The sequence below is a fragment of the Hyalella azteca genome, unplaced genomic scaffold (genome assembly GCF_000764305.2).
Source record: "Hyalella azteca isolate HAZT.00-mixed unplaced genomic scaffold, Hazt_2.0.2 contig16660, whole genome shotgun sequence".
In the NCBI taxonomy this organism is placed as follows: Eukaryota; Metazoa; Arthropoda; class Malacostraca; order Amphipoda; family Hyalellidae; genus Hyalella; species Hyalella azteca.
This window is the reverse complement of record NW_025946472.1, coordinates 211,469-238,805: the sequence shown is the minus strand read 5'-3', so window position 1 is coordinate 238,805 and position 27,337 is coordinate 211,469. Positions and strand designations below refer to the sequence as shown.

General features: G+C 38.1%; 2 protein-coding genes across 2 annotated transcripts; both read right to left on the bottom strand.

The window, feature by feature from the left end:
* Positions 1-13,268, bottom strand: LOC108677930 (the record flags this gene model as incomplete). Its single annotated transcript, XM_018166243.2, is given in 5 exon segments — positions 1-300; positions 842-976; positions 1,587-1,693; positions 8,217-8,485; positions 12,887-13,268. Coding segments are annotated over 5 exon segments (846 nt in total). The 5' UTR covers positions 13,005-13,268.
* Positions 13,269-14,674: 1,406 nt separating this feature from the next.
* LOC108677928 (toll-like receptor 13) lies at positions 14,675-24,637 on the bottom strand. The gene is made up of 11 exons (XM_018166242.2): positions 23,137-24,637; positions 21,552-21,717; positions 21,074-21,264; positions 20,703-20,825; positions 20,303-20,407; positions 19,930-20,046; positions 18,687-18,793; positions 17,590-18,405; positions 16,969-17,121; positions 16,561-16,648; positions 14,675-15,808 (listed from the first exon to the last, which is right to left on the bottom strand). The coding sequence occupies exons 1-11, from the start codon at positions 24,364-24,366 to the stop codon at positions 15,485-15,487; spliced, it is 3,420 nt and encodes a 1,139-aa protein (XP_018021731.1). The 5' UTR covers positions 24,367-24,637; the 3' UTR covers positions 14,675-15,484.
* Between the last annotated feature and the right edge of the window lie 2,700 nt (positions 24,638-27,337).

The following is a 27,337-nucleotide window of genomic DNA, read 5'->3' as shown; positions in this document are numbered from 1 at the left end:
AAAATGTGCTAGCTGCATATGTTTTCTTTAAGAATAGGTCCCTAAATATACTAAAATAGGTATTTACATTAAAATTTTTGAGCTTAGTACAGATCATACACTCGTGATCCCATCCGACAAAGCCCCACACTGGACTTGGAGGCTTGGAGTGACTCCAGGGAAGACCCGCTGCCTTGTGACGAGGAGGTTAGGGTTCGGGTGCGCCGATGTCGAGGCTTGCGTGTTTTCTCTAGCGTGTAGCCCGGGCTGATGTAAATTATGTTTTTCGAAGATCGTTTCGCCGCCTCTCCTTCCCCAGAGCTGTTCAGAGCATCTAGTTAGTTTACACATCTAAATTAAAGGAAATATACGAACGAAATGAATTTCATGCACTATTTCGCTGTTAAAATCTGTGCACCAGGGTTGCCTGCATGACTGTCTTTTTTCTGGACAAATTCCGCGATCTAGTTTTTTTCCAATTACGTTGGCCGGCAAAAATATGATGATAGGGTTACTTTCTAATTAGAATTTCAAACTGCAAATAACTTATTGAATTTTTACACCGGAACTTACAAATATACTAGTATATATTGAGTCATAGGCCTTTTCTGTTAGCGGACTAAACGAACAGAAAAGGCCTATCCTGTGTCGGATGTTAGGCCATCTAGTAACCCTGCAGTGCACAAGTAATGAAAATTCACAACCCAGGCCAGTGCTACGAATTATAACAGAAATAGATCAATTATTTTATTACTTCCATGAAATCGGATAATTCCGTACACATTTCAACTATGATACTTCATCTTTTTCTTCACAAGGGGGGTTGAGGAGAAGGGTCGAACTAATCCCACAACTGCAGTACCTGGCATCAGGGTTGTCCATCCTGTTGAGGTGCAGGTGCAGGAGGGTCTTAGTAACGCATGAAGGATCGCACACAACCTTCCCTAGTGTGGTCTTCTTATCGCCGTCGTGGAGCATCACGACGATGGCGCAGCCTCTGAAAACAAGACGAGTTTTAGACGAGGCTGTATAAGGTAAATTTGCCTGCTGAAAGTAGAAGCATCAAGTATGGCAATCATTTTAACCTGCTGAAAGTAGACGCATTATGTATAACAATCATATTAACCTGCTGAAAGTAGACGCATCATGTATAACAATTAACAATCATATTAACAAGCTGAAAGTAGACGCATCATGTATAACAATCACATTAACCTGCTGAAAGTAGACGCATCAAGTATAACAAACAATATATCGGTCACATTGCGGCATACGCAGATTAGTAAACTTATTAGTTTGATTATTAGTTTGATACTACTCCACGCTGGGAATAACTTAGTACGTATTATTGTCACTATTATTTTTCGCGCTGATGCCTAAATTTGTATAAGAAATATTTAATAAATTACCAAAAAGAAGTTTGCTTTCCAAAAAATATGTCTAAAAACGAGCATAAAACCTGATTCAAGAAGACTGAAAAATTCAGATAGGCACCACCTTTTAACTTCGTGACAAAAAAGTATGCTAAAAACTTTAATTTACTTTATATGGTTCAGGTAATATTTTCTATTCTCAAACTAAGGAGACAAGTGGGTTGGTAAACGAACCTGACGCCTCGCTCCTCGGCCTCCACCATCCTGACGATGTTCACCGCTAGCTTCGCAGTGAGGTCCTCTGGTAACGAAATCTGCGGCGAGCCTGGCCCCACGCGCTCCTGTAAGGGTGAAATATGAAAATAACATTAATAAGAATTATTGTGTAACTGAAGGTATACCCTTATTCATTAATGAAAAAACAATAGCTTGTAATTCGCGGTGAGGTCCTCTGTCAACGAAATCTGAGGGGTAGCCTGGCCCCACGCGCTCCTGCGAGGGTGATGTACAAAAATACCATCAATAAGAATTACTGTGTAACTGAAGGTATACCCTTATTCATTAATGAAAAAACAATAGCTTGTAAAAATGATTGTCTCGTATGGCGAAATGAGTTTAAGAAAAATCTTGGTTAATTTATTCACGAAATGGGAAAAAATCTAGGAAAGTAAGGGGATGAATTTTATAACAAATTACCGAGCTTTTGCTTGAAAGACTTACAACTATCCGGTATTTAGTTAAAGTTCATTTTTGAAACAGAATTATTATTTCTCCCTCCTGTCACTTCTGATTCGTCATGGAATAAAATCCGTTACCGAGCATTGGTAATGAAAATTAATAGACATCAGCCTCTAATGTCGTGGCATGTTCTGAGCCATGAACTAAACTACACCATAATTGTTTGAAATGACTCACCGGGAACCACTGAGCATGAGTAGGCCTAGCGTTACTATAGCTCGCTCCGACCAAGATTTAATTATCCGTCCACACTCTCACAATGAGATATTTATATGAATAGCGTGATTTACCATTTAATTAAACTACAGGTAATTCAGTTACATTTGGAAATCAATTTGAAAACTACCCTTGCGAATGACATACTTGTAAGAATAGCATAATTTACCATTCAATTCAACTGCAGTTAATTCAGTTACATTTGGAAATCAATTTCGAAAGTACCCTTGCGAATGACATACTTGTTAGAATAGCATAATTTACCATTCAATTGAACTGCAGTTAATTCAGTTACATTTGGAAATCAATTAAAAAAACTACCCTTGCGAATGACATACTTGTAAGAATGGTATATCCTATAATTTACCATTCAATTAAACTGCAGTTAATTCAGTTACATGGGAAATCAATTTAAAAACTACCCTGGCGAATGACATACTTGTAAGAACAGCATAATTTACCATTCAATTCAACTGCAGTTAATTCAGTTACATTTGGGAAATCAATTTCGAAACTACCCTAAATTTTCCCCTGCCCTAGCAATTTCGAAACTACCCCTGCTATGCAGGGCAAGAGCCTCGCTACGACGCATGGATGTCACGACGGTCGGAAAAATAGACCTTCTACGTACGCGTGTGCAGACCACAGCGACGGCGCCAAGCGTCTTGAGAGCCTATGCGTGCAGCGCAATACTATTTCTCAGCCTTATTTTAAATTCAAACGAATAGAACGATTCAAGATTCTAGTCCATTTAACAACTAACGTAACAAGTAAATACATCAGCGCGATCGGATAATGATGCAATTAATTACACGTCAAAACAAAGTAATTTTCGCTGGATGCCGCATGGGGTTTGTTTAGTTTGAAATCATAAGCGCTGATGAACACGCAAATCAAACATGGGGCATAAATTCAAAATCATCAGGCGATCATAAATAGATCCAGGCTCGATATCGCATTTACGAAGAGGGTTATAGCATTGGTGAATCCGTTCTGAATCGTGAGATTAATTGTAAATTTTTGCACAATTTCCCATTGTTTCTTTGTACAATTGTTTGTACAATTATGGGCCTTTGCCCGTAATTTTGAATACAAATATCGTCGTAGTGGAAAATTAATAGAAACTTCCTGCAGATGTCTCAAGGCACAGCTAACGTCGCATGAGTGCCTTGAAAAAGTTCACCGGCACCTGCGCTCGGCAGTGAAATTGTTTGAAATGACTCACAGGGAACCACTGAGCAGGATTAGGCCTAGCGTTACTAAAGCTCGCTCCGACCCAGATTTAATTATCCGTCCACACTCTCACAATGAGATATTTGTATGAATAGCGTAATTTACCATTCAATTGAACTGCATTTAATTCAGTTACGTTGGGAAGTCAATTTCGAAAGCACCCTTGCGAATGACATACTTGTAAGAATAGCATAATTTACCATTCAATTCAACTGCAGCAAATTCAGTTACATTGGGAAATCAATTTCGAAACTACCCTTGCGATGCAGGTCAGAAGCCTCGCTACGACGAACGTGGGAGTGACGAGTGCCGGAAAAATAGACCTACGCGAGTGCAGGCCACTGCGATGGCGCCAAGCGTCTTGAGAGCTTATACTATTTACTCTTTTACTATTTTAACTATTTTTTATAGTAGTATAGTATAGAGAAAGAAAAGGTATAGAGAAATAGTATTTTTAATACTATTTCTCTGCTTTATTTTAACTGCAAACAAATAGAACTATTCAAGATTCTGGTCCATTTAACAACGGACGTAACAAGCAAATACATCATCAGCATGACCGGATCATGATATTCTGCAATTAATTACATCTAAGTTGTGCCCGGTATTTTTTGCATCTACGCAGAAGTTTTCTCAACACAAATTACTTTTCGCTGGATGCCGCACGTGCTTTGTTTTGTTTGAAATCATAAGCGCTGATGAACACGTAAAGCAAACATAGTGCATAAATTCAAAATCATTAGGCGATCATAAATAGATCCAGGCTCGATATCGCATTTACGAAGAGGGTTATAGCACTTGTGAATCCGTTCTGAATCGTGAGATTAATTGTAAATTGTTGCACAATTTCCCATTGTTTCTCTGCCCATAATTTAGAATACAAATATCGTCGTGGTGGAAAATTAATAAAAACTTCCTGCAGATGTCTCAAGGTACAGCTAACGTCGCCTGAGTGCCCTGAAAAAGTTCACCGGCACCTGCGCTCGGCAGTGAAATGTCACGTGAAATATCGCTCTAAAGCCGCGCGAAAACATTGCGGGTCTCGCTACATACATCGTGTCATCTGGCGAGCATCAAATAGTCAAAACATTGTAGCATATTTACCAAGTAAGGCAAATCACAATACCGTATGTTTTAATCCTTCCACGCTATACTTTGATACAATATGTGATTAAGTAGTTAAGTAGTAGTTAGCCGGTTAGTTTCCCAAGTGACGAGGAAAGAATTAGACACATTGTAGCACTTATTATACGTCAATGTTTACATTGAACACAAATTCATCTGGTAAAGTAGAAAAATTATCGGATACTGCAAACGTGATCTTTTTCGTGAAATTTTATTGAAGATTTATAACCGCCAGTTTCAAATATGGCACATCCTTAACAGTCCATTCAATCGTACAGTTCGGCAGAAAATAGGAAAAATAAAAATAATTTTATGGCAAGTCAAGTTATCAGGCGTTTAGGTCAAAAGCAGAACCTGTTGAACTTGAAGCATACTTGTATATAATCACATAGGATACTCATGTAGAAACTGAAGCATAACATCGCCTTACTAAAGCTTTCGATTCGAAATAGTAGTATTTTATACGATCAATGACAGTTTTAAAAATTCTTTGACTCGTAAATTCATTTGGCTCACGAGGAAATCATATCACGAGTTTTGCCGTGACCAAATGTAACGAAGATCCATCAGTCAACAATTTTTGAATGCGAATCAACACGCCCGGGAGCTTCACAGCCGCATGTTCAAGTCTTATATGTCCATTATTTCCTTATTTCCTCACAACATCGTCTGGTGCACAGCTCTCGCCCTGCCATGGCATGCCTGAAAGGCGCGCGTGTTGGATGATGCCAACTAAGCTGCAAGGTCAGCTGCACGAATACAGCAGAAATGCATGTGCATACCCTGAGCGTCGTAGCACATCACATGCAGCACAAAAATATGCAAAAAATATAACTCAGTACTCACTGCAGTGAGTGACAGAGAGCGCATNAGACAGACAGACAGACAGACAGACAGACAGACAGACGGACGGACGGACATGGCGAGCACAATAGTGCATTTTTTCCATAAATGAGAAAATGCGCTAAAAAGGCGATGGTTTTCAAGACGAAACGGTTGCAAACATTCGACTGCGCCCCTAGACGTTTTCCGATAAGCCGCTTTAACATTAGAAGACAGAAGTCTTCAAAAACATAAAATTGACAAAAAAATAGCAATTATTGTTAGATTTCAAAAATGATTGTTCATAACAAGAAATAATTTTACATAAAAAAGAGCTACGAGGTGGATGGATATATTTCCATGCACATCAGTTCATGAGACCTCTTGTTAGAAAATTTATTCAATAAACTTTAATTGAACGACACAGTATGACATCTGCAAAATACTTCCAAAAATCAATCTTAGAATAGAATGAAGAGGCCATTATTAATAAATAAAATTTTTTCCTATGAGAGGATTTTATGATAATCAAAGTAAAATAACTCGGTAAGCACGATGCAGTGCAGCGCTCGATATTTCTTCACTTTGAAGCTTGTGATCTGCAATAGTGACGACGGTTGTCTTTATTTAGACGCTCTTCATCACAAGCAGTGACGCACAACACGCCAATGATCATACATTGGCCGTGTACGTCGCACTTGGCGCACTGCCAACACATCAAGTTTTTCCTAGAATGTTCAACTAATTTCACAGCCTGCAGAGATACGGCATTGTAAATAATTCAATTTGTCCGCGTGAGCGGTGAAGTACCATAAGTGACTTATCTCCTATCCTCGAATTTTGACTGATGTCACCCACACTCGATGAACCAACAACGGACGAGGTTGTGCAAGAAGTCATCATGCGGAAAGAGCTTGAAGAGGAACCGAAATTTTAAAATTACTTTCAAGTGTTAAAAGCTAACCGAAATTCCCCACCTGTTTTGAAATGTAATCTATTAACAAGATTTTTATTGTTGTTTAATTATTTGTTCCATGTCATACGGTACGTGGGAATACTTCACTACATGAGGTAAAAACGTATTCCTACCCGAGCTCATAACCTAAACTCCGTATGATATGCGCATGTCAACATGATTGGGTCCAAACAACTACAGAACGTGAAACGAAATAGATCACCTGATTCATATGATAGGCATGGTTTTCTGCGACCCAGAAAAGAAGCACAATTAATTTCTTCAGATTCGGCACAATCTTTAATGAAAATGAGCGAGCGAGAAAACTTTGATATGCGAGCACAATCAGTACATGATAAGAATAACTGACAGCAAGACTACAATAACTTGAATACCATTTTGAAGCATGCTGTCACCGATAACTTCATAAACTTTTATTAAACCTCAGTACTTATGATTATATTTAATTTGATTTCTTATCCCAGTCGTCTTTGGTCGGATTGATCGTTGTGTTGCCTCTGATCTCTTGCAAGCATTTGCATTTCGTGCGCAAGGTAAAGTCGTCAATATTGTTCGGCCTTTAATAGTCTTAAAATGCCTAGCAAATTACGGAGCAGGCAATAAGTCCAGCAGCTATCTCAATCAATCGTCAGTTATGAAAAGATCGGGTTACAAAGGCCGGATCCCTTGTGAATCAAGTCACGAAAAGTTCAAGAATCGGCAACAGGCCATGGGCCTATGTCTTCAACGCCGACACTACTATTCTATTCTTTAACCAATTCTGCAGCAACAGGTGACGCTACAGAATATGTAAACCGCAGTCATAAATAGAGTACAGATGCAGCGTAGCAAGACTTAGAATATGAGCCTATAGCGTTCCCTATACCGTACGTACATGCAGTGTAACACTGATACGGTACAGCGATATGAAGTTCAGGTGACGCATGCTAAATGCATGTGTTGAAGCATTTCGCGTCAAACAGAGTTTACTACAAATGGTGAGCTTAACTTGCCTCAATTCAGAAATTCCACTAACACAAACGACGTACCAGGGTATGAGTATTCAGTAGCATTGTAATAATTGAATTATTTAAAAACACCCTCAAAATGCTAACTTATAAATAAATGCATTTACATGTGCCACTCTTTAAGAGAACTAAGGGGTTGTCGATCTAGAGTTCTAGACCTATGAAGCGACTTACATAGTCGAGCCAGAAAAAGAAATATTTAATGCCATGCCGTGAACTGTCCTCGACTGTGGCCGTGAAGAGTAGCCAAAGGCTGCATTGTCAGTTGGCCTTCTGAACAGTGCAAGGAACTTTTCGCTGGCGGAAGCAAATGCTCACAGCAAGATTTATTTACAATAAATTTTGCAAGGTTGCTTTAAGAATGCGAGGATTACACCTCAGTATAGACGTATCTTGGGCTATTTATAATAAATTTTGCAAGGTTGCTCTAATAATGCAAGGATTACACTTCAGTATGGACGTATCTTGTGGAAATAGACGAAACAAATTGTGGTCACTAATTATTATTTACGTACAGCCCGCGCATCAAATTTCTCATAACCTTAAATTAGTAATGCATGCTTGGGAAATAATTATAAGAACTATTTAAAATAAAATATTTTATCGACGAAAAATCACGGTTGATGCCATTGATGAAAAATTATATTTATTTATAAAATATGAATTTTCGATATTCGTCCAGCATCACGGTTGATACCATTGGCAAAAAACGGTACTTATTTATAAAGTATAAATTTAGAGCATCACCTTGATAGCGTTGATGAACCGCTTGCATGCGTTAGAGACGTCAAGTGCCCGACCCGCGTTGGTATTTGGCAAGGAATTTTGGGGCACTGACGCAGCTCTGGCGCTGGGAGGAGTACGGGGAGGCGTTTGCGTGTTAGGCGACGGTGGATCCTGTTGGTCATTTTGCTGAAAGGCGGCGATGGAAGCTTTCTGGTGCAGCAGCGACCACAGGAAAGACTCCAGTTTGTGCGCTGTCCGCTCGTCGTCCTGTGAGGCGAATTTGTAGAGACCTGCAGGAAATATAGCGTAAATATAAACTACTTTTATCTGTGTACTAATCTAATTGTTTAAAATATTACTTATTAGAATATTGAAGCGCAAACTGACGAATAATATTTGTTTAGAAAATAAAATTTGCACAGTTATATCCAATAAAATCAGATTTACCTCCATTGAAATCTAATCAGAAGCACAACTTGAAAAACTCTAATGCAAGAAATTCAATCACATGTAATTGTGCACAGAAAATTTTGCATTCAAAGATAAAACAGAAACCAGTCTAAGAATAGTAGTGGCTTAGTAACGATTTAGAACACAAAACGTTTGAAATTAAGATACTTAAAACTATGATATGATATGCTATTATAATACACTTCATCAACACTTCATTCCATTCATAACATTACCATTTTTCAACATATTAATAAACATACAACTCAATGGGTAAGTTATTAAACGCGTACTGCATCACGCAGAAGCGTTAAGGCCCGTTCACATTACGAGACTCTGCGCGACTGACGACTGAAAAACTGGCTTTTTCAGTCCAGACTGAGGCAGTCCGGACCATCGACACGGGCTCATCGGCGAATGAAGCAGTGTTCATTCTTTTGAGAAATTTGAGCCGCTCAAGGCGCTCATCTCGGTAGTGTCGCTTTGACTGCCGTCTGAGTAGGTTGTGCGTTGCTGTCGCTCCTACCCTATTTACACACAATTACCTGTTTATTTACTTTGCTTTGCAATGACGGAGACTGGAACAGAGATGTTAGTGAGAGGCTTATTGAGTTATATAGACAGGCACCTTGCCTATGGAAAGTAAAAAATTCGGTTTACAAAGACAGAATCTCAAGACTTCAAGCATTAGAAAAAATAAGTGAAGAAATCAGATGCATCTATGAACATCGAAAAAATTCGTAAAAAAATTCACACTTTGCGAAATCAATTTAGATCTGAGATGAAAAGAAAGAAAGATACCCTGAAATCTGGAGCAGGTGCCGAGGATTCATTTACACCGCGGTTGTGGTTAGGTTTTGCGTTTCATAACTGCTATTAGGTATATAGATAGCCGAAAACTTTTGAATTCAATCCATCTTTTTTGGCTTCAATCCAAAATCTTCAAGTTACTCGTTGGCACGATCCATCTTCAAAGGCCAACGAGTAACTGAAATATCGCGCGCGGCAGAGTTGTAGCACTGCGATAGTCGTGAGTCTTGATCCTAGCACATGCGCGTAGTCTGAACGCACACGCCAGTTTTGAGGCCCAGCCATGTGGCTTATTGGTCTCAGTCCAGTCTCGATCCTTCCGAATCAGTCCCGTAGTGTAAACGGGCCTTTATATCTGCGATTAAGTCAAAACTTTTCCGAAAACTTTGTTCTTTTCAATGAGTTGTAGACCAAATTACAAAATAGCAAGAGACACGGTTTCATCTACAAGAATATTATCACGATGGTTAAGTAAAGGTTTTACGTTTATGAAAGCAAAAAATCTATCTAAAAAACAAATAAAATCGAATTGTTTGTATTTGGAATACACAAACATTTTTCGACGGTAAAATTAACAGACAAAACAAATAGATTATTTTGAAGAAGCTAAATATCTATCGACGATTGGTATGGCCATGAAAAGTTCGAATCGAACCTTCACATGCATTTTTCATTTAAGATAAGCAATTGAATTTAGCCTAGATAAGACGAACTCCTTAACACGGCATTCACGTAGTGAAGCAAAGCCGAGGGTCTGTTTATTAATCAAGCTCGGAACTTATAATACAGAACAGAATGTAATATAGAACAGAAATCTGTCAACGATTGGTGCTGATGGCTCTTCAAGCCAATTAAGAGCTTTATTTGTTCTTAGTAATCGCAGCTTCTGACGTCAATGTCGAGCTAGTATTTCACAATACCTGATAACAATTACATTAGAGCGGATCATAATTGCTCCTCTTGCGGGTTGCTGAATCAACAATGTCGAAGAAATCTGTTAATGTCTTGTGCAACCTAAAACGAACAAAAACCAACGAAATATTTTTGTCTCTTCTTCAAACTACGTGGGCTTTCAGAATAAATCGTAGTAAGGTGGTCACGTTTTATATCATTTCATCATGCCACCTTGCCTCACCAGTAAAATTTCTTTGTCTCCTGGGAACTCGAAACGAATTTTCAAGTTAGGCTTTTCTATCCTACGCATATGGGACCCTCAAAATGCAGTTGCCGCATATACCTTCAGTAGTCTTAGGCCCAGTGCACTGTTTGTTAGTTATACTCGTGATGAATATAAATGTCCCTATTGTCTATTATAAATGTAATTTGGAATATCTGCTGGCTTACAGTTATACCAGCTGTTTTTTTTTGTTCCAAGATTTATACACCAGCGTTATTGCATCCGGAGTGTCACTCATACCTGTGATCTAACAAAGACGTTATTACTAATAGTCTTATTTAACTGTTACCTCACAGCAGGGCTGATTGCATTCCATGACCCAATTCAAATCTCGTAAATTTAAATGAGTTAAATTTTAAAAACTGAGTTGACGCCACAACTCACAATCGTGGATGACTAACATCTTACAGCTTTTTCAGTACGATTTCAAATGCGCTTGCGTAAATTTTGAAAATAAAGGTTATAAATCATTGTGAAACATGCTGAGTTCAAATGAACGACAAGAAAAGTTGTTACAACACCCAGCTCCTTTTATATTCCTAAATATTTTAGGGAGTATATCAGCATATCGAGTCAACTTCGTAGCTTGCCAAATGGAAGACCACTAATGTTTTACGATATTCACCGTGTAGATGCTCTGGCAGCTTGAAAACGTCAGGGTTTGAAAGAAGTCGGAAAGTCATGTTGAGTGATGCCATCTATTCTACAATACTCTAGTATTGTTGTACTCTAGTTGAGTGGAGAACAATGCAAGCATTTTCATGACAACGTCTCGTGCGTCCTCGTTGACCTTTTGCATTTGTAGTTATTTGAATGCTACAGAAGAATATGTTTATGCACCAACTATTCTTTCAGCCTAAAAGTACTGATTACAGCCAAAAAGTTTCGATGCATTAATAGAAAAAATATAATTCAGTACTCGCTGCAGTGAGTGACATTTTCTCGTCGACGAAAACATGAAATCACGGACGGACAGACAGACGGACAGACGGACGGACAGACGGACATGGTGAGCACAATAGTGCATTTTTTTCATGAATGAGAAAATGCGCCAAAAAGAGTAAGCAAAAATTTTGTTGATGAACGTTAAAGCTCAACCCCTCAAATTAAGGTCATTTTTCTCTGTCTTAATCAACAATATCAATTGCGGCTAAGCTCAACTAAGGCGGCGCAAATATATCAAGCATCATCATTGCCTTTCACCACAATGTAATCTTCGCAATCCCCTAAACGACAAATCAGATTAACGGCCCGCTACATGTAACGCACCACCACCATTGCTCAATGAACTACTTGAGTTGGAGAAGCTTCAGTGTGCGTGATTCAAGTGCGAGGGACGTTTGCGTAACTATGTTCATTCCGAAAATTACCATTGCAATTCCATCGTTATCAGGAATAAAGACGGATTCCATTCATGCCACGGCTTGCAGGTTTTCAAAAGTGCGTCATCAAGTAGATACAATTTGGTCACAGAAGCAATATGTCAATGAGGCATGAGATTATTGGTGGTTTTGGTCACCAATATCTTATGAATGATATTTTAGGTATATTAACTTCACTTATTCTCTCAGAGAAAGCAAGGAAAATGAATAACGACTTAAAAGCATTTTTTCATACGGTGCAGAAGCATCGAACTCTTAACAAGTATCATTCTTTCAAGTATCATTACATTCAATTAACATTCAGCTACCATCTGTACATCAAGCATTCAGACCCATAAAGTGCTTCTGGTCCTGGCAACTTCGAAAGTTTAATCAAGCTCATGACTTTCATCAACTAGTACTAGTGAGTAGTAGGCTATCACCCATGCATAAAATAACTATGAACATAATAGGCTATTATGAAATTGCAATGTGTCTGAAACCTATTTTCAACAAAAGTGAGAAAATTTCAAGTCAAGAACACTTCATGCCAATCGAGCTGAGGAAATAATCAAACTTATCGATTTGTTCGATGGGAATTTATGGCATATGAAAATTATGATTTAGCACACGATGTCTTGGACGAGAAACGCATGTTCTGATATCAGTTAGTGAGTTAGCCTATTGCTTAACCAATCTTCCATTCGAAAACACTAGGCTGGGCTCAGTCAGAGCTCAGCTCCCAGCGCAGTAAATGGATATTAATATCATCAAAAAGATCTACGATCAGTGAGAGAGGTAAATATAAATCGTCATGAATGCTAGATTAAAATAGAAAAAAAGTTTGTACAATTCTCGAAATCTAGTGGCCCTGGATGTCAGGCCAGGCTTACCAGGATCAATTCGATTGTGTTTCTTGGGGTATGTAGATTTTGGCATAAAATTAGCCATGTTGATTCGCCGTTCTTTCTTCTTGTCAAGATTTAAAAAATTGTGTAATCTTTTAATCATAGAAACAGGCGAGCAAGTGAAACCAGTATTTACGGTAGATAACAGCTATTCCATGTTCGGCAATAAAAAAAAAAGAGATCTATTCGTCTGCAAACTATTTATTGATAAATTGCTCAGTTTATTTGGATAAATATTAGCACGCACAGGTCTGATCAAAAAGCTATTCTAAATAATGACAATAATTGAAGTTACGCTCACATGAACTTTACCGGAAAACAACCTACCACTACGAAGTCCAAGCCGTTACTGAAGTGGCAACACAAGTACACAACTCCAACTGTGAACTGGCTGATGCAGCCACAGCGCACAACCAACTGCAGCCAGGCAAGTCTCGCCGCTTCTGCAACAATATGAGGTACGTGAACGCGCCCAGTGGCCTTCAGGGGTATCAGTCCCACTATGTTGTCCACCACTTCACAAGTGCATCAATAACGGGGCCTGTAATGCACGCACGAGGTGGTAACTAATGCGAAGGCATCGGATGATTAACCTTCTGAAAGATTTTAGTTAGTCATACTTTCTTCATGTCGGTGGAGGAAATCTCACGAGAAAATTAGCGTCAGAAATGAGCCTTGCGACCTGGCGCCAAACAGGCGGCACGAGCGGCGTCGCCGTAGCGTCGCAAATAATGTGACGTCGTGTGAAGTTCACATGGACACTAGCAGCCGTTTCAATCCCTTATTAGATTGAAATATCTTTCTCGTAATGCATTCCGTTCTGTACGTTTGAAACGTGCTTTCACTTTATTTATTATTATTTATTTCACTTTATTTCAAAGAAATAAGATTTTTGAAATTAATTCTCTGTGTCAATTTCCTCAAATACTGCCATGAGTTCTATTATTTGTCAATACAATATTGGATTTAGGGAGATTCTACCGTGCATATTCAATAGTTAAGTTATAAATTGACGTTTTCAATTAATCTTGATGCAAATACGCTCTTTAATACTATGATAATTTTTTAAGTTGCTCTGAAGTTACGCATTTTCAATAGGTATATTTCTTTCCTCGATGCCTCGTATCTAGAGAAGATCAGTGTCATCTGACAGCAACAGCGCAGCAGAGCGTAGAGAGCCCAGTCGTCACCGGCATTATCAAGATAACTGCAGATGTAGTTAGGATGTTTGATATGTTATGAGGGAGCTGAATCTTACTTTGCATTAACTAATCTCATCTTAATGATTTCGAGTGCGGAAGAGTATTTTGATCGTAATGACATGATGGTTACTGAATGTCATAAGCATAATGTCATAAGCATCAGTACTGTAAAAATCAATCAAATATTAATCACAGATTAAGATTGAGTGTGTATAAATGAAGTTAAATACCATACAATATTTATGAATATATTGTAAATTGTATAACAATGTTGTGCAATGTTGAGGGCGCTGCTCCGCTCATTTTACTCTCTAAAACCATAATTTTTAACCAAGCTCCTGCTGTAAAAATGGCCGACATTATGAAATTCGTTTCAAGCTATGAATCGCAGTATATGCTTGTATTGAAATGTCAATGTTGTTAGTTGGTAATATAAAGTAAAATCTTTCAAATAAGAAACGATGCAACGTTAACGTTGGAACAAAACGAACCTGTACGCATTGAAACATAGACTAGTGATTCACCAGAACAAGACGTAGGAAAATGATTAGAGGATCTTTTGAATGTATTTATTCATATACATAAATATAACATGAACGTATCAGTAAGCTTGATGCTCACTTTTTCTCAGGAATAGCCTAACATCATTATAGTTTGGGGTACACAGAAAAAAATGACGGACTTCTAATCATTATACCCGTGACAAAGATGTGCTCACATTTTACTCATCAAAAATGTTCATTTACGTAAATTTGTACTTAGTTGCGAGTATATTCACATTAATTTTCGGATGTGTTGTCCGTGGAGATCAACATAATAGTATACCGCTGGTGAAACTTATTTGCTGGTTCGGCTCAAATGCGTCTTGAGCTGAACCTTCAAGTTCTCATTTGCTTAAAGGGTTAGCCATGCAGATATAAATTATTTGGAATTCCCTGTAGTTTTCATTATTTGAATACCACATTATATCGGCGATTTTTGGTAGGTCCAAATGCAAGAATTGGGGAGCATTTAGTATGCATACAGCATACGGAATACGCTTAATACCGGCAATCTTTAGATAATTAAAATTGTTTTAGATAATTGCCTTAATTTAAAGAGAGATAATTGAGGCAACCTTTAGATTTAGCTTAAAAGTTTAATGAAGATATTAGACCACTCGAAAAAAATGAACAATGGTAAAGTTATTTATTACTTGCCTGCTGCATTCAATACCCCGAGTTGGAATACGTGACGGCAGTTTATGAAAATAAACTCTCAATTTGTCATATACATGAAATAAACACAACAACAGATAAAAAGTCGGCAACCATTTATATTATATTAACGTTTATTCATATTCTAGATTAAATCTCACGGTAACAAAACATATTTATGTAAATTATCTCTCAGACTGCAATGAAACATTGTCAAGTGCACCCTTGCTGATCGTAGATAACTTTGATTTCTCTTTGGCAACCACGAGGACTTTCTTAAGTTTCGCCCACGCCATCTCCTGGACTCTCCGGTCCTCGGACCACTCAATGTAGGTCCTCGTGGACATGTTGTGGCGCAGAGCCTCCGTCTGTTGCTCTGGAGGCACGACTTCTTTCTGCACCACCACGAGTTTGTTGTGACCGAGGCTCACGCTCGCCGAGCGCGTCAGGTCCAGTTCCAGGTTGCACCAGTTGCTCGCCGCGGATGCTGGCGACGCGACGAATAACACCTGAGAAAAATCAAGAACGTTAAAGAATGAAGATTTTTATTCAAATCAAGAACTATCAAAAATTAAACAAATGTTGATGGATTAATTAATCAGGAATTTCCGAATAATTCATTATTTTTTAGCACGATCACGAAAAACGTATGTAGCTGTCACAAAAAAGTTTTATGACGTCGATGCTGCTGAGCCGGGCTAGGGTAATGTATGAGTGATGATAACTGCATCAAAATTTACATTGGCTCTCATTTATTGTAGAAGTCTGTGCGCGCTTATNTGCGCACGTATTATAAATTTTCCCTTACTGATTATTAATAATATCACTTCTATGAGTAACTCAAGAATGAGCTTGAAGATATTGCAAACACACCCATGTGCGATAACAATTTTGGATGCTCGCATTTTCTGCTATACATTGGCTCTCATTTATTGTAGACGTCTGTGTGCACGTATAATAAATTTTGCCTTACTGTTTATTAATAATATCATTTTTATGGGTAACTCAAGAATGAGCTTGAAGATGCTGCAAACACACCCACGTGCGATAACAATTTTGGATGCTCACATTTTCTGCGATCGCGCGCAGTGAAGGATTTCAGTAAAATTTTGTGCGTCAATTATATATAGTTGATTTTCTCACCTTCCTGGATTTACGACCCATGTGCGATAACAATTTTGGATGCTCGCATTTTCTTCGATCGCGCATAGTGAAGGATTTCAGTAACATTTTGTGCGTCAATTATAGTTGACTTTCTCACCTTCCTTGATTTACGAATGCTGCTGGAGATGTTGGAAATAATCATATCTCCAGGCTCGAAGTCTCGTTCATGTATGCACACCTCCAGTCTGGGCAGTTATATTGTGCAGTGAGGATCAGTCAGGTAGTTTTTAACTAGCTACCAGAAATGGGTGATAAAATCCAATCAAATATAAAAAGGTGTACTAACATGGAAAAAATTTCCTAAAATTAAAAGTAAACAGCAAATGAAGATGTTGCACAGTCTACATTTATACGCCCTATGAACATTTATTTTAAAAAATTCGGTACATAAAGTAACACTTGAACACTACTTAATTTAGAGAGCTTTTGTAGCGAATAAAAATATATTAATAAATTTACTTCTCCCTTCTTTTCAATATCATTAATAGTTAAATTATCAGCTTACCGGTATTTTTTCTCAAGTACAGGCAAGAGTGTTTCAAACACCCAGTCCTTGTCTGAGGCGGCGTAGCAGACGAAGACGTCGTACTGATACAATATTTTCGGCTCAATTTCTCGCAGCTCCATATCTGCTGGGATCTGCTTCTTCTTGAGCTTTCTGTAACGTAGTGGTAGTTTCCACTTTAACGGCTGAAAACTGCGTTAGTTCGAATCTAAATGAAAATTTCAAACGCATGGAAATCGACGTAAGGCCATTCCACCTGTTACGTTAAATTAGAGATTAGCATAGGGTGCAGAATCCATCACTTGTTGGCCTTTTAATTGGAAATAGATTGGTCCTGAAGATTGATTTTTAGAACGTCACCCATTTTGTTGGAATACGTGAGAAGCGTTCTTGTAGTTATTTCAAAATGAGAGATTTTCCTGAAACTGGTTAATTCTATACATGAGTCAAAGAAGGCAAGAGTCGCATGTAGCCAGACACATTAAGTTTAAGATAGTCTATATAGAACACATTGTTAGGCAACAAAATAACATCGAGGCGTTGTCAGAACCTAAATGCTTCATGAATCAATTATTATGAAATTATCTGCAGCGTAAACTATATCAAAGGAGTGCATCTTACCTATGCCTGTATGTGAATGCGGCAACAAAGCTGCTTACGACAAGTACCGTCGCGGCGACGATCAAGACTTTCGCTTCGAAAGGTGAACCGCTGATCTCATCAACCTCCTCAGGGCAGTCCCCTGGGACGTCTGTGAAGCACCTCTGCTGCAGGGGCTCGCTGTCCTCGACGGTGCACGTGTATGTTTCATAGTCCACAAAATCGTTCGGATCAAGATCTTTCAAGGCGTCGTAGAAACCGCAAGAACAAGTAAAAGGGTTTCCCTTTATGTTGATTTCCGTTAGGTTCTCTCCACTAAAATCTTGGACCATTGCGTCAGTGAAAGAATCCAGTTGGTTGTATTGCAAGAAGAGATGGGATAACCTGGCGTTGTTTTGGAATACGCTCTCGTACCAGTCAGTGATCACGTTCTTACTGAGGTCAATGAATGTCAGGTCGTAAAGATCGTCAAATACTGGCACCAAATCCCCTATCTTGTTAGACTTCAGAATGAGCGCTTGGAGTTTGAACAAGTGGGAAAATGGACGTTCTGAAGTACTTCTGGGTATTTTATCGATTGTTGAACTGTTGTTTCCAAATTTTTCGTGTGCTGTAATATTCATGTGTCCATCCGATCGCGGTGTTTCGTAAACCTCGTTCTGCTGTCGGCCTTCTAGAAGAGGGTCCACTGGGCTGGAAATGTAAGGCTTGGCAAACGTCAGTGCGTTGTCTTCCAGTTCCAGGAGCCGGAGATTGGTCAGCCCCAAGAATGTGTCATTGTTAAGAGATTCCAATAAATTGGAATCTAAGTATAAATTCTTCAGGCTCGTCAATGATCTGAAATATGAAATTTTGATCAATTAATGCAAACGTATAATTGAACGTTTCGGTCGTTAGTTATGCGTGTAGCTGAATAAATGAATAATAATTTAAGAATGAAACTTGATTAAATTTAGAAGCGACTGCCTGAATAAACTGAATTTTTTCTCACACCAATTGGCAAGGATATGTGCATGGCTGGAATATAGATGTACGTTACCTGAATATACTCTTCTAAGTGAGCATTACCATTTTATACTGACAATATTACATGTTATTTGATAGTGTTTTTAACTTACGTGAAAGCACCAGGGTCAATACGGCTGATGAGGCACCGCGCCAGATCTAACGTCTGCAAATTCTCCAACCCAAAGAACTGGCGAGACTGGAGTCGTTTTATTGGCGTCTGTTTTAAAAAAGGGGGAAATTTTTTCAGGTAAAATCACACTGCCATAAACAGTGTTTAAACATGGACTCTCATTCAACAACAACGTTGCGGACCGCAGCTCAACTCTTCCGCCTTCTCCTAACTGTTCCCTGAGCCCAAGTAAGTGAACGCCTGGCTATCCGCACTGCGTGGACGTGGAGCAAGGACACGCTGTTTGGCCTTGATCAGCAGGGTTTGTGTTGTGAGCACCGCAAGCAAACGAACCATCGTTGAACTATAGTTTAACCATGGAACGAACAGTTCTACCATTAATGATAAATTCATCACTATAAAATTCTGCTGAAAGTATATCGTTGTTTGTTGATTTAAAAAAAAATTTACTCCTCAACACCTACTAAACTAATAAATAGAATATTTCTATTATAATATAGTTGAATGAATTGGAATATGTATATCGTCCAACTAAATGTTAATAGATAATTATAAAGGTATTTGAAGCATTTTTGTAATAGTGCGATTTTGTGAGGCTGTTAACAGTTAAATAAATTGTTAGAATATACTCAAGTTCAGATTCCAGTTGTGCGTATAGGGGGGTTTACCTTAGCTTGCTAATTAAAACTTGTGTGCGATGCCGGCTGCAAGCTGTCCTTATTACCAAAAGTTAAAGATGAAAATGTAAAGAACAAGTAAACGGTTTGGTCGAGAAATTGTAGAGAATAATTAGGGGAATAGGCAATATCTTGCGCAGCACACGCGCAAGAATGAGTAGAAATTGAAATTCGCCTTTTGTGATACCTCAATATCAGTTTCCTTCTACTCAATATCAGTTTCCACTATCCACCATGAAATACCAAGAAAACCACACATTAAAGGTAATGTTTTTGTGTATTCTCCTGTACATGGGAAACACAATTTTGTTTTAAATATGAATTTCTTATAGAGTCGTGATCAATACTCCCGAGGAGTTCTGGAAGTGGATTTGTTTATTTTTTTTTTTTAATTTGCAAAAACTTAAACTGATTGAACTTCAGTGGAAATCAAAGTAATAGATCCGCTGCTGAATCTATGTTGTAAATCTTTTACTATATTTCAGCTACTCACTTCAGTTTGTCTGCATATACAGTCCGCAGTTTAACAATAATAGGATAGCGTACCTGAGCCAAGTTCAAGTACAACAGCCCTGTCATGCCGCTGAAGCTGTTGAGTTCAAGCTCGAAGTTGCACACGTCGTAATCATCTTCTATTCGTGGGTTACCTTGGAAGTTGAGCTCCTGTGTGTCAACAATGGCTCAAAATTGGAAAATTTTTCCTTCAAAATGCTTCAATTAGCTTGATAATTCAGTAGGTTACTACAAAAAGTAAAAGATGGGCAATCGATTGATTGAGCGTTGAGTTTGATATCGGCATACACAAATTGTCGATGAATCGTCACCTAAACATTGCTCAGTAGTTGTATTGGAAGACTCATTCCAATTATTTACATTTTTTATTAGTATCAGATCAGTTGTTATCTCATTGCTATCATACCTGCAAAGTAGGTAATCTGATGCTGGCCGGAATGGAAATGAAGTGGTTGCCTTGGAGGCTGAGGGACTTCAGTTTTGGCATAACATCAAACACGCCCGGCAGCAACTATAATTAAAATGATTTGCATTAGAGCGTTGTAAACAATATACGCTAATGAATGTCACACAAATTCAAGCGGCCTCACTTGTATGCTGTTACTCACTATATTGTACGCCCCTTATATTAATGTGGATTCCTAATATAACCCGTGCAAATTGTAACAAAATTCGCACAGAAAAATAATTGTCGTTGATCCATTAATAGCGAGATATGAGGTCGTTTGATTTACCAAGGAGAGAAACATGGCGGCAAATGCTTATGATAACAAAAGGGTGGGTTCACTTCACAACTTTACACATACCGACGATATTCTACTGAAGTCGAGGTTGAGGGATCGGAGTTCCGGTAAGAACGGGAACGATGTGTTGTCCAAGCATGGCACGGAAGAGCTGCGAATGTCGAGCACCCTGAGGGACGTCGACACCTAGGGCAAAATAACTCTTGTTTCTTTTCTAATTATCGTAAAATTGGTATTTTCATAAATCAATAACTCTATTACTTTTACCCAATTGGTAAAGATCCGCTTTAAATAGGTAGATTTATTGCAAATTGTGTTTCGATTGAGCAATGTGAACGGCGTATAAGAATCTTATAGTCTTGAAACCGATATGAGGCGAAATTTTATTCTCAATAATTCATTAGTAATGTATTAAATTCGTGTAATGTAGTTACCACTTCCAGAGCCAGATGAGGGATGGAAACATAGTTATTACTAGCTAGCACTAATGTCGTCAAGTTTCGGCCTTGTAGAGGAGAAAGAAATCGGGCGATTTTGAAAGAACTCAGGTGAGGATTGCTGGACAAGTCTAGCAATTCGAGGTTCGGCAAGAACTGCAGACTGCTCGTTATGTTGTTTTCCACATCTGAAAGTAACACCCCGAATTCAGACATTTTTATTTTCTGAACCCAATTTTTTGCTTGAAAAGAAAATGGCATTATGAAATCACACTTTTTCCTGTTGTGAGTTGTTAGAATTATGCACATTGCACATGGACTGGATACGTCTCAAAATAATTTGTTTCGAATTATATTAATAATCAATTTTTGAAATGAATTATTCTGCAAAAATTTTCTTAATGCTTCAAGAATTCTCCAAAAGTTTACAGTTACTGTCGCAGATGTAGACAAACCTTGCGTGGCGACCACTTACCTCTACCAAAATCATCGAGACAACAACTTCGTAGGCTGAGACACGTCACTGGGGAGCCTGCTAGTGGCTGAAATATGTTCGCTGGGATGACCTGCAAGGGGTTCTCGCTCAGCACGAGGGTCTTGAGGTGCGGTAATACCTTTGTGCTCCCAACCACAGGACTTGGCTGCACACAAAGCACAGTTCGTCACTTGATATATCTAAAATACTGCACATACTCCAATGTTTAACTCATTGTTGTGCTTTCTAATCTTGATATCGAGGCAATCAGTTATAAGGATGTCGTTCTCCACAGGACTTGGCTGCACACAAGCACAGTTCGTCACTTGCTATATCTAAAATACTGCACATACTCAAATGTTTAACTCTTTGTTGTGTTTTAACATCTTGATATTGAGGCAATCAGTTAAGAATGTCGTTCTAATGTTCAAAACCAATTTTGCACTCAAGTAAATTTATTTATGCATGAATTAAGAATTTATGGTAAGATAAATTCTAAAAATTATTAAAATAGCCAGGAGATATGATTTCTGACAAATAATTAATTCTATTATAATGTCACTAGATTGCTTTAATCGCAGATTCACTAGAAATTTAAAAGCGAAGAAAACACCACAAAAATTCAGCATGTATTCGTTTTCTTCGCTTTGTGGTGTTTTCTTCGCTTTTAAATTTCTAGTAATTCTATTATAATTTATAGCATGCCAGGCACTCTTTTTACATGATTAATACAATGAGTAGGTGATATGGCTGTGTTTTCAATACAAAATTTCGAAAACTTGTAGGTGATGCAGGGTCAATCATTTGATTCATTTGCCCATAATATAGTGGTTAATTATTCATGAAGAGGAGAAGTTTCTCTACCTCGCTACCTGGATGAAAAAATTCTGTACGATAAAGTGATATTTGGGAATTGGTTACGTACTGATTCAAACAGAAAGCTTTGAAACTGCATAAAAATGTTTCGCTTAGTCCCAGCGTGCAGTGCAGAAGCGTAAGAAATTCTAATCTCAACTACGCAGTATTATTGAATGTAGCTAAAGAGTTTTATAACTATTATTATAGGTTGGGAAAATGGGGGCTGTACAACAAGCTGTTTATGTAGATTGTCAATAAATACGGATTGATTCACAAGAACAAGAGGTGACGTTCTGCGTGAGTCGTCAAGTGCCTTATCATTGGAGACCCAGCAACAGCCGTTTAGTCAAACAAAGCCATTTCGCTTAAATTACATCTGAAATGCCTGGTTATGTCATGGATAAGCTATATTTACTCAGCAACTAAATTCATAAAAATATGTGAACCTATTCAATTTCATTAGCGTCCGAGCACGTTACATTTGATGCGTAGTTAAGTGGTCGGCGATAAGCCCCTGATTGTGTTGATAGCTTTGGTATGGTAGTACAGAACTTTAACCCTTTCCGTATAAATTTATTTACCAACCATGTCAGAATAACATAAGGAGAACAGGCCTATGCGATCCCAGCAGCAGTGATGCATTCTATAGATATAGGCATTTAAGCAATTATTTTTACGCGTAAAACCGTCGTCTCAAATATGTAAACCTCAATCTAGACAAACTCACCAAAAATCGGATGAGATTGTCTCTCAAGTTTATTGAAGTAATGTTTGATTTCTTGGCTGACGTGAACCATGAGAAATTCCAGTCTGTGATTGAGTTGTTTGTGAAGATGAGCTTCTCCGTTCGTACCTCCCGTAGAAATCCAGGGCTTACACGGAACAATATTCCATTTGTGAATCCCAGTGCTTGAGTTTGTGGGAGTTTCCGCGTGGCGGCTTCTTCTTCTAAAATTAATATGTTTGTTTTATCGAAAACTAAAGTGTTCACCTCGGCCATTGTGGACAACATCGGCACCTCTTTAACCTGAGCGCCTGAACACACGGCTGCTTTTGTTTTATTGTAATAAATGCAATATTCGCTAAACATGATTGTTTCATTTTCAGTTAGGTTCGAGTCGTCGTCTAAAGATTTTGAGGAGTATTCCATTTCAGTACACAAGCATTTCTCAGGGATTAAAGTTTTGCCGGGAGCTTCTTTGGGCTGCGGAGGTATGCATATCCATCGATCTTCTAAGCCTGTGCTCCTTTTGGGTCCTCGCTTGCCGATCTTAAAGTCAATCGATTCTTGTGGATTTTCAGTTTTCGATAAGTTTGCTGAGTGAGGATACAAAATGGACGATGGGAGGTCATCAGGAGCATCGTTTGTTTGCGTTGTAGTTACATGTTCATTCGCCATAGCATGGACTACATCGCAAGATGTCGGGGTAAAATCTCTGGTGTGTTTAATTTTTAATTTAGAACGTGGATTGTAAGGTTTAAATGCCGATTCTATGGAAATACTTTTGGCAGTTTGATGCAAAGATTTTAGGGATTTGTAAACTTCTTTTGATTCGCTTACTGGTTTCTTGGATGATTCATCAAAAGTTGATACTATCTCATTCCCAAAGTCACTTTCCGTTTCTCGAGTCACATTCTTCGTGATGGCTTCTACTTTCCGCGTCACCTCATGTATGGTCCGCTTTCTTTTGGACACTGCACCGCTCTTACTCATCACTCTTTGTTTATTCACTATAGTATCTCCTTGTAGCTCAATACTGGTGACACTTGGCGCAACTAAGTTGGATTCAGGCTCCTCTACATTTTTCTTGTATTTTTCTTGCACGGGTAAGATGTCTGTTTTTGAAGATTTAGACTCACTCATCAAAATTGGTGCTTGAATGACTGATGTTGTAAACAGCAGTATCAGAATTATGTGTAGGTGTAACTGACTGGTGTCCGTTTTCCGGATCCCCATGTTTATTCTCTCTAGGCTTAAGAAGCACACACTGACTTAGCTCATTATCTCACACTGAGTAAAATAATGTCAAGTTTCGTAATGGCGAGATTCAAAACGTAAATAAATTTATCACAAAGGAATAAACAGTGCTGAACTTCTGACAAAGTTATGTTAATTTCCAGTGGACATATCTTAGTACAACTACGTTCAACTATGTATGGATCGTTAAGTGTATACTTTCAGTTGTTTATTCCTAACAAATCTAGCAAAGGACGAGGCCGTTTGCTTGAACATGGTTACCTCAATACTGAGGTCATCACAACAAAAAACACGACCTTCCACGTCGTTATCAGTTCGCTCTGGTTTTATCTATAAGGTATCGCATTCGATAGCACCAATTATAGTTAAAGCTTTGACCATCTTCTCATTTTATGGTCTGTCTTGATTAATATTTTCTTTCCAATTACGATTAAATATCATTTTAATCTGTATATGATAAAAGTAACAGCATTCTAAGTGATAATCGCTAGAAATTATATCTCGTGCGTGACTAAGCCTAATCCAAAGCCAATTATCAGGAGCGTTAGGCTTCGTCATTGACATTCACCTGATTAGTGTGACGTTAACACTCACGAGTTCCTCCGTTGTGGCCAACTACACGCAAACTCTTATCAAATTGGTCTAAAAATAACGCAAATTGTACCGTTTTTCTGAAAGCTGTTCGCACAACACCAGCAGTTTCGACCCAAGCCTTGGCTAATCCGAAGAGGAGTTGTCTTTTTCTCTAACACTCACATCCGTTTGAAAAAACAAATATGCATTTGAAGAGTGACCTCTTACCCGAATACGTAAATTATTTTGCAATTTAAGCTTAAGGTTAAATGAAATAAAATTCGGAAAATAATTATTTAATTATAGTCTCCAGTCTTCATTTCACTACAAGCCACGCGTCAAATCTTAAACAGTACGCTGCAAGATTTCAATCTTTAATTGCATTTATAAATCAAGTATTTTGTAACCTCCATTCAGAATTGTCACTAACCTTAAATTAAAGAGATGGATATTGAACCTAACCTCATATAAAATTAAAACAAACATTTTAATCGTTATAGGTACCTGTATTTTATTAGTTAAACATAGTCAACATTCCAATTTATTTGTTGTGAGCAAATAAATATATGGAAGATTTACTCGGGCGTAAAGAAATAAATACTAAGTAAATTAAATTCCTCTTGTAAGACTGCAATCACTCGGACCAATATAAAGGGAGATTTGAGACTGACAGCTTCCGACAAGTTAGGAGGAAAGCAAAAGCAAGAATGGCTCGTTGCAGCCACTTATGCTGGAGGAAATCGCGGTATTTTCTCTTTCTAAACGAAGTGCAAAATACACGTCGTCTCATTTTTCCTCTACTGAAGTTTTTTTTTATTTTTTTTTATCCGTGCCTAATGTGACAGTGGGAGCAACAACATTTTCAATTTCTCTCCTTATTTGATGATATTGATATGGATTCAGTTTAACGTAAATCCCGTTTGTCATTTTTACTTCACTAACGTTAAAATATTACAAAGGGAAAAGTGTGACGCCACAGGGACAGTTTTGACTAAAGTCCTTCTGGTTCTAGATGGAAATGAATAGAAAAGTTTGGAAACAACTACCATATAGTACCATCTTGTTCAGAATTTCAAAAAAATTCGCCTATATATGTAAAATTTCAGTTTGACTTGAATAAATTCTCTTAACTTGGGCTAAAATTGTAAACAAAGATAATTTTTCATATCCTGATTAACCGAAGTATGAAGATCGTATGATTGTTCTAAGGGAAAACTAAGCCAAATTTTAAAATCAGTCATATAATGCCAAGAAAATTCTCTACTATCTTTCCCTTTTAGTTTTTATGTATATTTCTGACGTACTGACTTCGCGGTCATTTTGTCCAGATTGTGTTATATTGAATCATTTTAAATTAATTGAGATAATAACAACTGTGTGGAGATAACGCTGATTTAATTAGATAATGCTGACCTTTAGATCATTCACCAGGCTGGATGTCGTGTACGCAAGCTAGATCTACATTGCATTTAATTCCACAATTCCGGTGACATCCAACGTTGCTGATCGAAACTCATACGACTAGCAAATGAGTAACTCAGAGATGCTAGAATTTACTTGAACAATTTTACTTGTTCTCAAATTTTTGTAATCGAGTACATCGCAGAACATTATTTCATAACATCGCGGAACATTATCAGCTTTTTGCTGTCTCGAACTTGCAACTCACTGCTCCAATTTTGCGTAGCTTAACCGCCCCACCATCTCGCCGAATCTGACCAGAAACTGTATTACAGAGCTGAAATCGAACCCGCAGCCCTCTGATCCAATCCTGGTACTCTGCTGAACTGTAACCGCTGGTTACTTTAGAAGAATAATGAGACTCGTTTTCGTGCTTGTGAAACGGTTTTAACCAAAGAAGCTATTATTTAGGATTTGTATAGCAGGAAAAACATAAATGCAGTAAAACTAAAATTACTAATATTAGGTCTGATGTGTCTATGTTTGACTTAAAAAATTTTCAATAGTTGCGTAATCGAACCCGCAGCCCTCTGATCCAATCCTGGTACTCTGCTGAACTGCATGTAACCACTGGTTACTTTAGACTTTAGAAGAATAATGAGACTCGTTTTCGTGCTTGTGAAACGGTTTAACCAAAGAAGCTATTATTAAGGATTTGTATAGCAGGGAAAGCATATGTACACTATGACTATAGGTCCGATGTTGTGTCTATGTTTGACTTACAACATTTTTAAAAGTTGAGTATATTCGTAGAGTACGAGGCGCCATTTTCACGAGCCTGCGTTTTCAATACAATTGAAGTTAGCACTAAGATAAAAAAAAGAGTGCGTCCAAAATTCTTGTGTACCGCAGTTGAGTAACGAGTTGACGGAAGTAGAAGCGGTGTTTCCAAAGATGATAAGCGACTGCGGAGTTC